General features: G+C 46.1%; 1 protein-coding gene across 5 annotated transcripts in view; it reads left to right on the forward strand.

The window, feature by feature from the left end:
* Positions 1 to 1,661: 1,661 nt before the first annotated feature.
* Nadk (NAD kinase) overlaps positions 1,662 to 17,389 on the forward strand; it is a 28,216-nt gene continuing 12,488 nt past the window's right edge. Inside the window, exons 1-3 of one of the 5 annotated variants that reach the window (XM_052178361.1) lie at positions 3,260 to 3,459; positions 8,441 to 8,518; positions 15,513 to 15,717. In XM_052178361.1, the coding sequence (XP_052034321.1) occupies positions 15,539 to 15,717 (179 nt within the window). In that variant the 5' untranslated portion in view covers positions 3,260 to 3,459; positions 8,441 to 8,518; positions 15,513 to 15,538. Of the gene's footprint in view, positions 1,755 to 3,259; positions 3,460 to 8,440; positions 8,519 to 15,512; positions 15,718 to 17,389 lie in introns of those variants that run through there. The other 4 variants (XM_052178360.1, XM_052178359.1, XM_052178362.1 and 1 more) reach the window with 4 other exon arrangements.

Below are 17,389 nucleotides of genomic sequence, written 5' to 3' on the forward strand. Positions count from 1 at the left end.
GTACACCTGTTCAAGTGCACACAGGCAGATACAAGGCTGCTGTCTTTATCTTAGACCCACTTTGGCTGTGTCCCTTCATTTCTGTTGACCTGTAAAGGGAACCACCTCATTATTTGCCAAATATTATAGGCTGGGATCCTGATAGAATGCCAGAAGAGGGCTGTTCTGGCCTGGGTCCAACTTGCTCCCTGCACAGGTTTCCTTTGGCTCCCACTCTCACACTGCTCTCACGGTGCTGTACAGTTTATTCTCAGTACAACCTGGCACCACCAGCATTCTGTTAGACCACTCCAGCCCTCCCAGTCTAAGAGCAGCCAGCAGCCTTTCACCTGTCTCTTCACACAGGATGAAGACAAGTATTTGTCCTCAGGTTCCCCATGTGGGAACAAGTGAATAGTCTGGCAGGGATTCTACAAGAACAAAGTGCCTGGTGTGAGATTACAGCTGGTGACTATGTAACCCAGAGTCCTGAACCCACTATTCCCTTGCCTGGGACATCTGTTCCCAAGTACCCTAGTCAAAGCTCTACTCTGCCTGCTGCATCCAAAAAGTGAGTGCCTGGCAGCTGTCTCACTGATTTTGCTGAAGAAAGGATAAGGTTGCTCTCACCCACTCCAATAAAGAGACTCTAGCCCCTGATGATGATATCAGTATTGGTCTTTGCCTATGCCAAGTGCACTGATGGAAGATGAGCAACTCTCCTCTATAATACACTTCTGGTTAGCTGTCACCTTATTTAGATACTGGACAGACAACCTTCACTCAGTGGTTTGTCCCCACCCTGGTCACATGAAACCAACTTCCCACTTAGTACTAAGTCAGGACCCAAAGAGGCACAACCCCTCCCCTCCCCCATTATCTGTGGCTGAGAGCTTACCTGACCAGACACATACAAACATACATACATACATACATACATACATACGCGCACACACACTATGACAACCTGACTTGGCACAGGCCCATCCTGTTTTCAGTTCCTCATTGAAAAGTAGGTATTCGAGGCCTGAAGCAAAAATATATAATTGCCTTGATTTCTTCTTGGTTCCTCATTCACCCCCATGTCACCTCTGATCTGCTGCCCTTTGAAGCCACCCCAAAGTAAACACTCTAGGAGTCTTTGAGTACCCTCTTGTCATTCCAAGTCATTGACCCCGTTACTGTCATTAGCACAGTGATGGAAATGAGCACTTGGTATCTGAGTCTTGAGAGTCTGGTGGGGTCCAGTAAGACATTGCACAATGTCAGCTTTGTTCCTTCCTCTGAAATGGAGAAGCCGCCTGCATAGTCCAGGCCTTGGCCCCACTGTATAGAAAGGATTTCCCCAGCAACCACCAGACATCTGCTATTTCAATTTAAGACTACACAGGTTACTTGGTGTGTGACCTTGGATTGCAGACCATAGACTAGGTGCCTTTGCAAAGGATATGACTACTCCCACTCTGGATGTCTCTCCAGGCCTGACCATATGCCTGCTTTTTACCACTAGATACCAATCATGATTATTATTTATTATACAATAGTAGCCAGAAGCACAGTTACAGCCTTTGGTGGGTGTGGCTGGCGTTTACTTTGGGGAAGAAGGTAGGCTTACAAAATTCATGAGGAAGTTACAAAATTGAAGAAATCCCCACAAATTCCTACCATCCTCCCTACCCACAATTTTGCGTCCCCACTGCACTGATGTGTTCTTTTTGGAAGGACAGCACACAGGTCTCAGGAGTTCCCACCAGAGAACATCCTGACTGCAGCAGGTATGGAGGTTGTGGGGAAGCTTGGAAATTGGGCTATACAGGAAGGGCTATGGCAGGGTGTCAAGTCCTGACAAATGTAGTGTATTGTGTACATCTTAAAGCCACAGTGCTGGGAGCCAGGGGACTGCAGAACACCTACTGGTGCACTATACACAATGCTGGAATCTAAGGTCTGGGTGTCCACTAGTTTAGCATACCCCTGGATCAGTTACAAAGTAAGTGGCCTCCCTCCTTCCCTGCTCTTAAAGCTGTGGATGAGGCACGCTGTTTACATAGTCACTTCTCAACTATCAAGACTTTTTTTTTTCATTTTGAGACAGGTTCTGTCACTATGGTATCCCTGGCTGGCCTCAAATTCCTAGAAATCCGGAGCTCTCAGCGCTGGGATTAAAGTAGTGAAACCACTTTATCAGTCAGTTGTCAGGTTTGTTACTTTTCAGGCTCAAGTCCTAGAGGCCTTGCCAATTGCCAAAGGTGATGGGCCTGAGACCCATATGAGCACTGTCACCTGAGTTCTGCTTAAGGCTACCAGGTCCATATGCTGGCCCTTAAGAACAACGTGGGAAGCCGGGCGGTGGTGGCGCACGCCTGTAATCCCAGCACTCTGGGAGGCAGAGGCAGGCAGATTTCTGAGTTCAAGGCCAGCCTGGTCTACAGAGTGAGTTCCAAAACCAGAGCTATACAGAGAAACCCTGTCTCGAAAAAAACCAAATCCAAAAATCTAAAAAAACAAAAAAACCAAACAAACAAAAAAAAAAAAAACCGTGGGAACAGGAGCCTGTCGGTAAGCCTAGCTTCCCACAAAGCTGGCTCGCACTGACCGCATGGTCCTGGAGACCTCTCCAGCAAAAAGCAAACAGTGTGACGTAGGACAGGAATAAAGATCAGACCGCGAGGCAAGGAGGCAAAAAGAAGGAAAGAATTTGGTGGTGTTTTCTCTGTTGTTGCTGAGACAGTCAAAGGGACTGAGCCAGAGCCTCTGGCCCCTCCTCAGCCACGCTTCCCTTTTTCTCCTTCCCCCTCCCATACACTCGGTCCCCTCCGTCCCCTCTGCCCCGCCTTCCCCTTCCGCTCGGACTCCTTCACCCTTTGTCCCCGCCCACTCTACCAATCTTCCCCTCCACTCCTGCTTAGTCTTTAGTTTCTTCCCTTTCCAGCCCTGGGCTCCGCCCTTTTGAGAGGGTCCCTCCCCCACTGTCTGCCCCGCCTCCTCCCCATCTGCCCGGTCCCTTTCTGCCAACCTTGGCCCCACCCCTCCTGTGCTGTGTTCCGCACCCTTGCCCAGATCCCATTCTGCTATGCCCTGATTCTGCTCTGTCTTTGACCCGCCTCTTCACCCTCCGTCCCGCCCACTTCCTTTAGGTCCCGCCTCCTTCCTGTGCCTCGCCCCTCCCTCTTCATGTCTCTCTCTCACAGCTTCCGATCCTTGGCCTACAAAGGTTTTTGAGAAACCCAAAGTTTGAGTGCACGTCTGTTTAGGTGCGGCTGCGCCGCTCTCCCCACGTGCCCTGCAGCGCATGCGTGCGGGCTGCGCTTGCGCACTGACAGCCGCGGCGCGGCGCTGCTTGGTGGTGCCGGCCTCTGGACCGAGCGGCCATGGGGTGGCGGGCGGCTGGGTCGCTGAGAGCCAGGTAGCAGTAGGGCAGCAGGGACCGCTGGCTCGGCCCAGCATGTAGACGTCCACGCGGGCGCGCGGCAGCCGACGGTGAGTGCGGGGCCTGGGGTCGCCCTCTGCCCGGCGTCACTTGCCGGGACCCGTGGAGACCGGGTCACCGCGCCGGCCCTGCCCACCTGCCCGAGGCCGGGTGCTTGTGACACTGACGCGCCTCCCTGCGTCCGAATGTGGGTTGCGGCCAGGATGACGCGTGGTCTCGGGGAACGAGCCCAGGGGACAGGTGTGAGGATCCGGTTCGGGAATGGGTCTGGGGGACGAGTCAGAGGTTCTGGTCCAGGGAGAAGCCAGGTAGGCCGCCGTTCTGTTCCTGGCCAGTTCAGCGTGCAGTCCCGCAGCCGACTCAGCTCCATTGGTCTTCCAACGAGGCCTTAGCAAACAGGAGAGGCTTTGGCATGTCAAACTTCAGAAGCTAGTGCAAAGTAGTTAAACAAGCGTTTTGTAAAGCAGTCGGGGTGTGAAATTCTCCAAAATCCCACCGTATCCAGTATTGGTATCCAGTATTTGCCAGAAACTTCCAAAGTCCTGAAGAGTCCACGGAGATGTTCCTAGAGGCAGCTGCCTCTCATGATGTCACACACTCACAAGCCGCTTGTCTTGGCCTCTGGCAGGTTTCTTAGTTGTGGGAATAGGGCGTGCCCAGCGCAGTCCCAGGGTCTGACTTTCCTTGGCCAAGATCTGGCGTCTCTTTCCAGCTCTCCCAAGCAATGGGCTTACTCCTGGCTTTGATTCTGAATAGCAACTTGTTTTTCCTTTCTTGTTTGGGAACAGTTTCTGTTTCAGTTCAAAACGTACTCGTTTGAGTTGGCTCTTGAGAAGAATGTTTTTCAAACTTATATTCATTTATTTCATGTATCACTGTCGGTTTCCTTGCCTTAGTAATTAAAAGCACGGCACTTTCCCTCTCAAAATAGCTCTTCTGAGCCTTTAGTAGCCTGTCCTTTGGAGTATATTTGTCCTCAGCAGTAACTTCACTGTGACTTACACAGCCCATCTTGGGCTCTGGGACGGCAACAGGTGTCAATATACAGTCTGACCAGGTAGTTTCATTTGGAGGTGGCATCTCAGAATGCTTCTGCATTTATTTTAATAAATAAATCTAGATTTATTTATTAAAAACAATTGGCAGAACAACTGTTCTATTCATTTTTTTTCGTCCTGTTTGAAGTGCTATAGATCCAGCGCAGATCCTCACGTAAGTGCTGTCCCACTGAGCCACAGTCCATGCCACATTCCTCCTTTTGGGTAGAAGTGGCTAACAGATAAAACAGCAGTACTTAAATGAATAGTTTAGTTCTCGAGGCTTCACTTGGAAAATGGAGAGAAGCAAGTGGCTTTCTTTTCCTTTTTTTTTTTTTTTTTTTTTTGGTTTTGTTTAGATTTACTTATTATTATATGTAAGTACATTTAGACACACCAAAAGAGGGTGTCAGATCTCATTACGGATGGTTGTGAGTCACCAGGTGGTTGCTGGGATTTGTACTCAGAGCCTTCGAAAGGGCAGTCAGTGCTCTTAACTGCTGAGACATCTCTCCAGCTCCCTTTAAAAACAAACAAACAAACAAAAAATGGGAGTAGACACATACTTGCTACTGTTCATGTGTGGAAGAACTTCCAAGAGTTGGTTTTCTCCTTCTACTATGTGGGTTCCATGAGTCAAAGCCAAGACATCAGGCTTGGTAATAAGTGCCTTTACTTGATGAGCCATCTCTCTGATCCTTCCTTTGTTTTTAGGCATAACCTCATGTCCTCATGTATGCCAAGCTGATTTCTAATTCCCTGTGTAGCCAAGGGTGACTCTGAACTTCTTGTTCTGTGTGTACCTCTGCATGTTGGGATTACAGGCATGAACAAACCATATCCAGTGGGGCTTATTCTTGTTTTAATGTGATGCTGGGATGAAGCCCAAGGCTTTGTGTGTGCACAGAGCACTGTACCAACTGAACTCTTTTTTAGGTCTCAGGTGGTTTTGCTCATTTTTTTGCAGGGTGGAGGATGGAGTTTGAGACAGTGTTTCTCTATCTTGGAACTCACTCTGTAGACCAGGCTGCCCTTGAACTCAGAGATTCCCTGCCACTACCTCCTGAGTGCTAGGATTAAAAACATGCACCACCACCACCCCAAGTCCCACTCTTTACTGTCTTTTTTTTTTTTAAAGATTTATTTATTTATTATATGTAAGTACACTGTCACTGTCTTCAGACACACCAGAAGAGGGCATCAGATCACATTACAGATGGTTGTGAACCACCATGTGGTTGCTGGGATTTGAACTCTGGACCTCCAGAAGAGCAGACTGCTCTTAACTGCTGAGCCCCCACTCTTACTTTTTAAATATTTTATTTTGTATTTATGTGTATGCATGTCTGTCTGTCTGTGTGTGGTTATTATGTGCACATGAGTACACGTGCCTTGGAGTCAGGAAGAGGGTGTCAGATCCCTTAGAGTTGGAGTTACAGGAGGTTGAAAGCTGCCTGATATGGATGCTGGGAAGTAAAGTCAGGTTCTCTGGGAGCAGCAAGAGCCTTTTAACTGCTGAGTCTTCTCTCCAGCCCCTAAAGTGGTGGGAATGGATTCATCTCCATCTTCTTTACCTCGGATCTGTCTGTTCTCTGGTGTAGCAGCAAGAAAGAGATCTGAGGCAATGCTCAGCACTTGGAGGAGGAGCCTTGGGAGGACAAGAGGGTGGGCTGTGATCTCAGGCTCTGCTTTCTAGGACTTGTGAGATCTGTTTACAGTTTCCATATGGCTCTCGCCCTCCAAAACCATCCTTATTGTTTGTGATAATTGCTTAGCTTATCATTGTTCTCTATTCTGATCCGTGGTGGCTATCCTCCTAGGGCTTCTGCGTTGGGAGCATGTTCATGAAGACAAACGTTTGGGTTAAGACAGGGTACCAGCAGTGTATGCCATTGCCATCCATGGCACAGTGGGGACAGCCACACTTACCCTCCTAGACCAGAACGCCTCCCTCAGGTCTGGGAAACTCTTCCACCACCAGATGGATCCTGTGATCCCATTCCTTAGAACTTTCCAGAAACAACACACTTCTCCTACCTGTCTGCTAGCTTGGGTATCATTTATTTGTAGAAAGGAGGTAGATATTAGGTAATCACTAAACCTGGACATCGTGGCTCAGTAGTGATACCAACATGGTCGCGAGCAACACTCTGTCTCATAAAACAAATGAACAAGAACTTGAAACTTTTCCAACTTGTTATTAACTAATGAACTTAAACATTTCCATGTTGCTCTCACTAATTTTCCTTCTTTTTCTTTTTTTTTTTTTCTCTCTTGCCCATTTCTTCCTTCATTCCTCCTATTTTTAAATACTCCAACTTTTGTAACACAGACTGCAGTTTTACTTCTGCATGCTGAGTGCTTGGGTCACAGGTGTGCACCAGTGTGTCAGGCTTAGGTCACAGGTGTGCACCAAAACACCTGGATTTACTTTTCATTTGCTGCTTCTACTACATATATTTATTTGAAGTTCACATGGAATTGAACTTTTTTGTTTTAAGTTTCTTGTGCTGACTCTGTGTGTTTGTGCCTGTCTTTGGTTCCTGTTGTACATGAGTATATTGACATCTTGATGTCTTTCTTGCTACTTTCATAAGTACTTTGTTTTTTTTGTTGTTTTTTGTTTTTTTGTTTGTTTGTTTTTTTTTTGATTTGGACAGGGTTTCTCTGTATAGCCCTGGCTGTCCTGGAACTCACTCTGTAGACCAGGCTGGCTTGAACTCAGAAATCCCCTGCCTCTGCCTCCCAGAGTGCTGGGATTACAGGCATGCGCCACCACTGCTCATCTTCATAAGTTCTTTAGGCACTCCATAATGATGACTCAGTTCTTTTTCCAGGCCAGCCAGGCTACTCAACAACAACAAAAAATACCAACAGGTTTAGCTAAGTGCCCCCACCCCCACCAGCTGCCTCAGCATCTACTAATCTGGCCTAGCCTTAGCTTCCACTTCACTTTCTAGACCTTGTTTACAAGAGGAACCTAGAGAAAGTTGAAGACCAAAGACTGTAGATTTTTTTTTTAAAAAAAGGAAGAGGAATGTTGGTTTGTACCAACAACTGGAACTCAATCCCAGGGACCCTCAGGGCAAGAGGAGGGAAGGGATTTGCTAGCTATCCTGACTGCCACGTGATCCTGTCTTTCATGCCAGCATGTGTGCACCAACTCATAAGTAAATAAATGTGTCTTTGTGTAGTCCTGGTTTTCCTAGAACTCAATCTGTAGACCAGGCTGGCCTCAGTTTAGAGAGCTACCTGCTTCTGGGAATAAAGGCTTGTATACCACAGTCTCTTGGCTTATCTTTCTTTCTTTTCTTTTCTTTTCTTTTTTTTTTTTTTTTTTTTTTTTTTTTTTGGAGACACAGTATCTCTGTAGCTCTGGCTGTCCTGGAGCTCAGTGTGCACACTAGGCCTGGCTTCTTTTTTTATTCATTTAATTTTGTTGTTGTTTCTTTGTTTTGAGATGGGGTTTTTCTATGTGACCCTGACTGTCCAGGCTGGCCTCAAACTCAGAGATCCATTTGTCTCTGCCTCCCAACTGCTTTGATTAAAGAACACCACCTGGCTCTGTTTTTATATTTTGAAACAGATTTTCACTATGTAGCCTTGAATGGCCTGCAACTCAGGATGTATGTAGACTAGGCTATCCTTGTAGACTGGGCTATCCTTGAACTCAGAGAACCGCCTGCTTCTTCCTCTTAGTACAGGGATTTGAACCATTCCTCCGCACCAAACAACTGTAATTTAAAAAAAAAAGTCTTGGGGCGTGGACAGGTGAGTCATGGTTAATAGCACTTGTTGCTCTTATAGAGGAAATGGGTTTGTTTCCCTCTGCACCTATGTGGCTGCTAACAGTTGTTAACTCCAGTTCCAAAGGATCCAACACCCTCTTCTGGTCTCTGTGTGAACTGCATGCACATAAAAATAAATCTTAATCTGTTTGTTTGTTTGTTTGTTTGTTTGTTTCTCTAAAGATTTATTTAATTTTTTTATACAGAGTCTTTATGTGACAATTGGCATTTTGACAAACCAACCACTCTGCCCCATAATGACCTAACAAGGCACTGTGAGGAAGGTCAGTAACACACAGAAACCCCACAGGCCTTGGCCAATGTAACCCTTGGACTTTACCAAGCAGCTACTTTGTAATTTTTAAAGTTAAACTTGTTTACTTAGGTTTTGTGAATGAGGATGGTGTCAGATGTACACAGCCTGTCTGTGGAGGTCAAAAGGAGTTGGTTCTCCCATAGTGTGGGTCCAAGGGATTGAATGTCAGTGTCCAGGAGTAGACTGAACCCTTGGAGGCTAAGACTTGGGCATCTGGGAATGGAGGGAGGATGAAGAACTATATAGTGAAGCCCTGTCTCAAAAAAAAAATCTGTTAGTATATGCATGCATGTATTTTCATTTTCTTTTTAAGTTCAACTCTTTATTTGACAATTTTTGTTTTGTTTTGTTTAAGATTTATTTCTTTATTTTATGTGTGAGTACACTACCGCTATCTTCAGACACACCAGAAGAGGGCATCAGATCCCATTACAGATGGTTGTGAGCTACCATGTGGTTGCTGGGAATTGAACTCAGGACCTCTGGAAGACCAGTCAGTGCTCTTAACCACTGAGCCAATTCTCTGAGCCAATTTTCATTTTCTTAACAGTGTCATACAAAAAGTAAAATGAGCATGGCAGCATAGGCCTGTAGTCCTAGTTACTAGGGAGGCAGGGACCACAGGCAGGAGTATCACAAGGTCGAAGACTGGATTACAGGGTGCAACCCTGTGTTTAAAAAAAGGAAAAAGCCAGGCCTTGGTGGCACATGCCTTAAGACCCAGTACTCTAGAGGCAGGCCAGTCTGATCTCAGGGTTCAAAGGCAGCCAGGGCTGCACAGAAAGCCTGCCGGGAAAACCAAAGAAGGAAGAAATGAACACACATAATGGGTTGGGAGTATAGCTCAGTAGTAAGCGTTTATGTAGCAAGTATAAAGACCTAGGTTTATATGCTAACAACACACACAGGAAAAGATTTTAAAGGCCATCATGATCTTTTTTTTTTTCCTCATACTTATAAAAGACAGTTTGAGCCTGCACATCTGTAGTCTATTTTGGGTTGATATTTGTATGTGATAAGAGGAAATAGTTCAGTTTTCGGTCTTTTCAACTGCCTATCCATCTGCTTAATACTACTTGAAGATTCTCTTTATTGAATCACTTCAGCACCTTTGTCAAGACCCATAGACTGGGCTAGGGTGTGTCTCAGAGGGATAGCTGTGCACTCACCACACACACAAACAGTGGTTGATGTCTATTTCTCAGTCATCTGTTCTGTTGCTTGATACTGAAATTGGGCAGTGTGCCTTGTGCTAGGTAAGCACGCTACTGCTGAGCTATATCTCAGCCTTTTTATACTTTGACAGAGTTTTATTAAGTTGCTGTGGCAAGCCTTGAACCTGTCGTTGTCCTACCTTTGCATCTCAAATAGCTAGGATTGTAGGCCTATACCACCAGGCCCAGATGTTTTTGTTTCTTTGCTACATAGACCTAGCTCTCCTCAGATTTTCATTGGCTTGTCTTCTGCCTCTGCCTCTGCCTCTCAGTCCTTATTCTGATTTATTGGATTATTAGTAGGTGGGACACAGAAACTGTCTTTTTAAAAAAAAATGGATAAAGTTCTTCTGGTGATTGTAAAATGTAGCCAGGATAAGAACCACATCTATCCTCTCACCTTTGTCCAAGGTCACAGATCTCAGTTGTCTGGGCTACTGTAACAAAGCATCACAGACTGGGTGGTTCAAAGTAGATTGATGTTCTCACAGTCCTGGAAGCTGAAGCCCAGCTCACTATGGAGAACTCTTCCCAGCACTCCTGTGCTGCTCGTGATGGGCAGGTCTGAAAGTGGACGGATGTCTCTGATACCTCTTTAAAGGGTACTAATGAACCAGGGAGTGGGCAGAGCCAGCCTCGAGTGCAGAGCAAGTTCCAGGACAGTCAGGGCTACCCAGAGAAACCCTGTGTGTTGGGAGGAGGCACTAATGAACATCAGGGCCCCACCCTGTGACTCATTTCCTCAGAAGCTCTTCTCCAAATACAGTCACAGTGGTAATTAAGGGTTCATGATAGCTTCAAGCATGTCACTGGGCTTGGTGGTACAGGCCTGTTATCCAAGTTAGTTTAGAGGCTGAGGCAGGAGGATCACAAGTTCAAGGTGCTGTGTAGGTAACAGATTGTCTCAATAAACTAAGTCATCTGTGGTGTGGGTCTAGCTCACTTGTGGCGATGTGCACTCATCCCTCATGAAGAGGTGAGAATGAAAACCTGGGGTAGATTGACTTGTCGACCTGCATCAGACTCCAGGGAGTGTAAGAACAGGCAGGTTATTCTCTCATGTTATTTAAACCCAGTATAATTTGGAAAAAGTTTCCTGCTGTAATACAATCTTGGATGCAAATGGAAGCACAATTACATTGAAACTCAACTCGGGGTAGTGTTATTTCTTCAAAAAACGTGGGTTCTAGAGATGCACTACCTGTACTAGCTTAAGGGCCTCAGGGTCTGGCCTGATCTCAGTCATTTGGGCTATTAGCTACCTCTGGTCCTGTTTGTAGGAGCTTGTCCTGGCCCAATAGATAAGGTAGATCACCATTGTTAATCAAGTCCAATTCTCAGCTTTCTGACGGAAGAACAAGTTTTTCATCTTTCCCATTGGAAAGAGAATCCAGTGTACTTAACACTCTAGATTTCTCTGGAGGCCTATGGGTGCAAGGACCTTTGTGCTGTGCCCCCAGCAGTAGAGCACCTGGTCCAGTGGGTTCCCCATTACTGCTGGGGAAACAGCACTAATACATCTGGGATTTACACTAATTTCCTTTTTTTTTTTTTCTTTCTTTCAAGACAGGGTTTTTCTGTGTAGGTCAGACTGGTCTCTAACTCAGAGATCCTCCCTGGTGCTGGATTAAAGGTGCATGCTACCAGGCCCAGCTGCTTCTCTTCTTCGATGGAAAAAATGTCTGTTTTTTGACACAATGTCTGTGTTCTCTATTGCTCATATTCTCTATATGCTGTGTACCTGCTTGTAGCACACTCTCCATCCAGGCCACTAGCTATTGGCGACATTTTTATATCTGTGCTCAACAGGAAAGCATGGTACTGGGTGGTGGTGGTGGTGGTGGTGGTGGTGGTGGATGTGTGTGTTATGGGGGCAGGGAGCTTTTGGTAGTCAGTTCTCTCCTTCCCTGCCTTAGATTCCAGAGACTGTACCCAAGATTGTCAGCCTTGGTGATGGGCACCATCACCTGCTGAGCTAGTCTCACTAGCCTACACCTCCCCCTCCTTTTTTTGATTTACCTATTTTGATTTTATGAATATTGCCTGTGTATGTGTCTGTGTGAGGGTGTCAGCTCCCTGGAACTGGAATTACAGACAGCTGTGAACTGCCTTGTGGGTGCTGAGAATTTAATTCTGGTCCTCTGAAGAGCAGCCAGTGCTGAGTACTGCTGAAAGATCTTTGAAGCCCTTGTTTTGTGTTTTTGTTTTTTGTTGTTTTAGTTTGCTCCATTGCAGGCTTCCTGAAGTCTGGGGTTGTCATTGACCACAGCAAGGCACTGGGCCTGAAATCATGACCCTGTTTCCTTCCACCACAATTCTTTCTGGAGGTTTCATTTTTATAGTCTCCCCTGTAAAGCAGGCTGACCTTGAATTTACGATTCCCCCTGTTCTGCCTTAGCTCCCTGGGCTAGGATTTCAGCTATGCAACATTATGCCTTGTTCTCTGAAGGTTCTTTACAATCCCCTTTGGGCTAGAGAAATGCCTCAGCAGTTAAGAGCAAATGCTGCTCTTGTAGAGGACCAGAATTTGGTTCTCAGCACCCATACCAGGCAGCTGTGATTAACTACAGCTCTAGGGAATCCAAGTCCTCTGGCTTCAATTGGCACCTGCACATGCATGTACATTTACCCACTTTTAAACTAAGAAAAAGTTCTGGCCTGGCAGCAGTAGCACACACCTTTAATCCCAGCACACAGGGCAGGGCAAGTGAGTTCAAGGCCAGCCTGGTCTATAGGGAGAGAGTTAGTTCCAGGACAGCCATGGCTGTCACAGGAAAACCCTATCTGGGTGGGAGTGTCGGGGTGGGGGCCGAAATCACCTTACACTTTTGATTTGGACCCAGAAGCAGCAGGGTCACTGAAGGTAAGAGGACAGCCTGAACTGCAAAGTTGAATGAAAATGTGGACATGATCTCGCCAAAGTGTGGCTGAGAAGTATTTTATTGTAGATATAAGGGAGAGAACAGCCAGAGGCATCTGAAAGGGTCCAGACTGAAAGGACATGGCCAGCAGAACAAACCAGGCTATAAGAAGGCTAGGAGGTGACTGAGAGATAAAGGAGAAAAAGAGAAGAGAGAGAGAGCCAAGAGGGCATGTAACCAAAATGGCTCATATATAGGAATCAGAAGCTGAAAGAAGGGAAAAGAAGTCCAGCCCCTGGGCTGGAGAGTTTAGGATAGGGAGCAGGGTGGGAGGTACTGGGAGAAGCCACAGATAGGTGGCTCACAACCGGTTATCTGTAACTCCAGTTCCAGGGGATCCAATGCCCTGTTTCTGATTTCTGCTAGTACCAGGTATACACACATGGTGCACATACCTACCGGTAAGACATATACACCTAAAACAAATCTTTTTTGTTGTTGTTGGGGGGGATTTTGGTTTTTTTTTTGTTGTTGTTGTTGTTGTTGTTTTTCCAAGACAGGGTTTCTCTGTATAGCCCTGGCTGTCCTGGAGCTCACTCTATAGACCAGGCTGGCCACGAACTCAGAAATCTGCCTGCCTCTGCCTCCCAGAGTGCTGGGATTACAGGTATGCACCACCACCGCCCAGCTAAAACAAATCTTTAAAAAGACATTTTTAAGTCACCTTGATAAGATTCTCAGTGCACCACAGCATGGGGTGAACATCTGTAATCCCAGTACTCAGCAAGGTCATCCTTACCAACATAGTAATGTGTGAGGTCAGCTGGGACTACATGAGACCTATCTCAAAAATAACCCCATCTCCCCACAAAAAGTTATCAGTGTGTCAGTGTGTCCTAGTTAACATTAACTTGGCACAGCTTAGTCTCAAAGGACTCATCAGGTCGGTCTATGGATATATGAAGGATTGTCCTGATTATCGATGTAGAGGGGGATCAGCCCATTGTGGGTGGCACCATAACTAGGCAGGTGTTCCTCGGTGGTTAACTAAGGAATCAAACTGAGCACTAGAGCAAACCGTGAGCAGCTTTCCTCCATGGTTTCTGCAGTTTCCTGCCATGACTTCCCTCAGTGATGGACTGTGACCTGGGTGTGTAAACCGAGTCAATCTGTATCTCTTAAGTTGCTTTTGGACAGTGACATATCACAGCAACAGGAAAGAAACTAGGGCACAGTCCCTAAACTGAAACTAGTTTATTACAGTTTCTCTACAGACTCTGCTTCTTTTTATGTTACTTCTTTTTCCTCTTTGTTTTTTTGATTTGTTTTGTTTTTGAGACAGATAAAATGTAGCCTTGTCTGGACTGGAATTCTCAAAGTGCTCCTTGTTACTGCTGGTCTCATTTGTTTGCTTGTTTGTTTTGTTTTTTATGGTCACAGGGTTTCTATTTTGTAGCTCTGACTGTCCAGGTATAGACCAGGCCTATCTCAAACTCAGAGATTTGCCTGCCTCTGCCTCCTGTGTTCATGGTCTTTCTCACCATGCCTAGCCTTCTTTGTTGTTTTGTTTTAGAGACAGGAGTCTTAACTGCAGCCTGGCTGGCCTGGAGCTGACAAATCTGATTGCCACTGCTTCGCAAGAGAAGGGAATAAAGTACTGTGCTCCCTCACCTGATTTCTGCTGTGCTCATTTTATTCTGTTTCCCAGCTTTGTTAGTTCACTTCTATTCATCCTTAGAAATTCAGCTCAGTTCTAGGCAACAAAATGAACTTTGGGTTTACCTGGTTTTACTGCCTGGATGTTTCCCATGTGGCTTTCCATGCTGCTGACCTTGGGCTTTGGTCTCAAGATAGTTGGGAGAACTGTTCAAACCTCCCAAGTGAACAGGCTTTTTTCCCCCCCTCATTCCTTTGTCTTTTCCTGATTTTATTGAACCAAGGTCAGAACTATGTATCTTCATTTGGGACCTGAAGTTTTCCTTGGGGATTATTACAGCTCAGTTACATCAATACTGGATGTTCCTATACTGTTGTCCACACCACCACTTTACATTTTGATCTCACTTGTTTGGCTACAATGACTGCTTTGCAGTGCCATGCCCATCCTTCCAGGGACCCTTTAGTCTGGCCCGTGATAGAAATGCTAACACTTTACCTTGGTTGTTTTGTCCTTACTCTCCATTATCTTTTAAAAGGTTCAGTAACACTGGTGAGGGGTGAGGTTGTATCTTGGACATAGCTAGAATGTGCTGGGCCCTGGATTCAATCTCTAAAACTTGAGAAAAATGACAGCAGGAAGGATTCTGAGTTCTTAAATATTTTTAAGATGAAAGTAGCCTATTTTTGAAAACTCTGAAAAAAATGTCCGTCATCGTCGTCCGTGTGTGTGTGTGTGTGTGTGTGTGTGTGTGTGTCCCTTGCATGTGACTTTTCTTAGGGAAACTGCTTTCTTTTCACCCAGATACATACTGGCAAATGATCCCAACCAAGTCCAGGAGTGAATTTATTGATGTTACTTACAGGAGCCTGGGTGCCTTGGGCAGCTGTATCACCACAATCTAACTGGCAGGATTTACTGTTTGTTTTTGTATTTTGAGACAGGGTTTCTCTGTATATAGCCCTGGCTGTCTTGGAACTCACTCTATAGACCAGACTGGCCTTGAATTTAAAAATTTAAAGGTGTGCCCAGTAGAATTTACTGTTTATATACCTTCAGGGAGAGGAGGGGCCTCAGGAATCTTCCCCCTCCCTCCATAAGGCTAGTCATGAAGTTCTTATTGTCAGAGCCAGATATCATACCCAACATTTCACCCCAGATAGCGCTGAATGGCTGAATGTTTGTTATTACTGCTCCTAAGCGTAACTTGCTTTATTTCATCAAATTAAGGCACCAGTGTTTTTCTCATATCAACTATGGAAATGGAACAAGAAAAGATGAACCTGAGTAAGGAGCTGAGTCCTGACTCAGCCTCCTACAACTGCTCAGCATGTCATGGGGATGAGACCTGGAGCTACAGTCACCCCATCCGGGGCCGGGCCAAGTCTCGGAGCCTGTCAGCCTCACCTGCCCTGGGCAGCACCAAGGAGTTCAGGTAGGATCAGGAGTGCTCCCTTTTTGTTTCATACTATGAGGTACATGCTAGGATACTTACAGAGGACACAGCCTGTATCAGTGTAATCATCATTGCTTAGTGTGAGTTTTGCCCATAGGGTGGAGCTTGGCACTGCCCAAGTGGTGCTGACCTTAGCAGAGGGAAACACTGTCCACGAGACTTGTGCTGGACACTTGTTACCAACTGGCATGTACGAAATATAGGCCACACCATGTTTTCCTTTCTGCCTCAGCACAGAAACACCCAGCCAGAGACATGCTGAACTGGAGGTAAGCTGATAGGAAAGCATGGTTGTGCTCAGTAAAAGAAGTGCTGATGGAAGAAAGGCACTGTTGTAACCTAGAGGCCTCCGCTCCTTACACGCAGGGCAGAGTCTTTTGTGCACGTTGTGGGCCTTCTTCTGCTGCTGCATAAAGCCTTAAGGGAAGGCCACCTGATAAGCATGGGGTTCCACTGACATCAGAAGGTGCTCTCATTCCTGGGGACAACCATACTGTCTTAGATGGAAGCTTGCCAGAGACTGACACTGACTCCAGAAGAAGGATCACACCTGTGAAATGTAACAGTGGGCTTGCTGGTGAGGAGCTCCTTTAACATCAGGCAGGCAGTCTTTTCCATGTGATAGAGTGATCTCACAGAGCTCCCCTTTAGCAGTCGAGGGACAAGGGGCTGCTGCAGGTGTGTGTAGAAAGCTTTCTCTGTGAGAGATGGCTGCAGCAGAGGCCAGGTGGCCAGCACCTTTGCCCTTAGGTACACAGCTGATCACAGTGTAGCCTCTGTTTCCTTCACCACTATATTTGTGCTCTGCCAACTTAGGACATAATTGCCTGAGTTTCTGGTTTCTGTGGGGATGTTGGACCTGTGGAAGTGTCCATAGGTCACAGCAGCTTCTGCAGCTGGTGGCTGCTGTCCTGGAGCAGTGAGCATACAAGCAAGTTTTCCCGTGCAACTATCCTTCAGGGAGGATGGAGGGTGCCAGTGCTGACTTCTGTTTTCTGCAAGCCCCAAGTTCCCTTCCTAGTTCCTTTAAGTTACTACATGAATTGATATTTGTGATGTTCTGTATAACCTTTTTGCTTGTTTGTTTATTTATTTATTTATTTATTTATTTTTGGTTTTTTGGATTTGGTTTTTTCGAATCAGGGTTTCTCTGTACAGCGCTGGCCTGTCCTGGAACTCACTCTGTAGACCAGGATGGCCTCAAACTCAGAAATACACCTGTCTCTGCCTCCCAGAGTGCTGGGATTACAGGTGTGTGCCCTGCCCTGTATAACTTTTTAAAGGCTTATGTAAATAACCCAGGCTTAGTGAGTGATTCACACTTTTAATCTTATCATTTAAAACGCTGAGGCTGGGGAATCACAAGTTGAAGGCCAGTCTGGGCCATACTGGGAGGCCTGTTATAAAAAAGAAAAAAATGGGGGAAAAACTTTATGTAAAACTCTAGCACTTCTTTAGTTCAGAAAGGCCTGCAGGAATCAGACTTCTTTCCAGTTGTCAGCTGGCCAGGCTGGCCAGGTTCCATGACCCTGGACACTGCCTGTTCCCCCAGAGGCAGGCTGTCTTTCATCTGCGTCACCAGCATTGGAAGATTTTGTGGATTTGGAGATAGGCAGCTGAAAAGGAAAGCAAGGTTGAAGGCTACTCTGCT

The sequence above is a fragment of the Apodemus sylvaticus genome, chromosome 3 (genome assembly GCF_947179515.1).
Source record: "Apodemus sylvaticus chromosome 3, mApoSyl1.1, whole genome shotgun sequence".
Lineage (NCBI taxonomy): Eukaryota > Metazoa > Chordata > Mammalia > Rodentia > Muridae > Apodemus > Apodemus sylvaticus.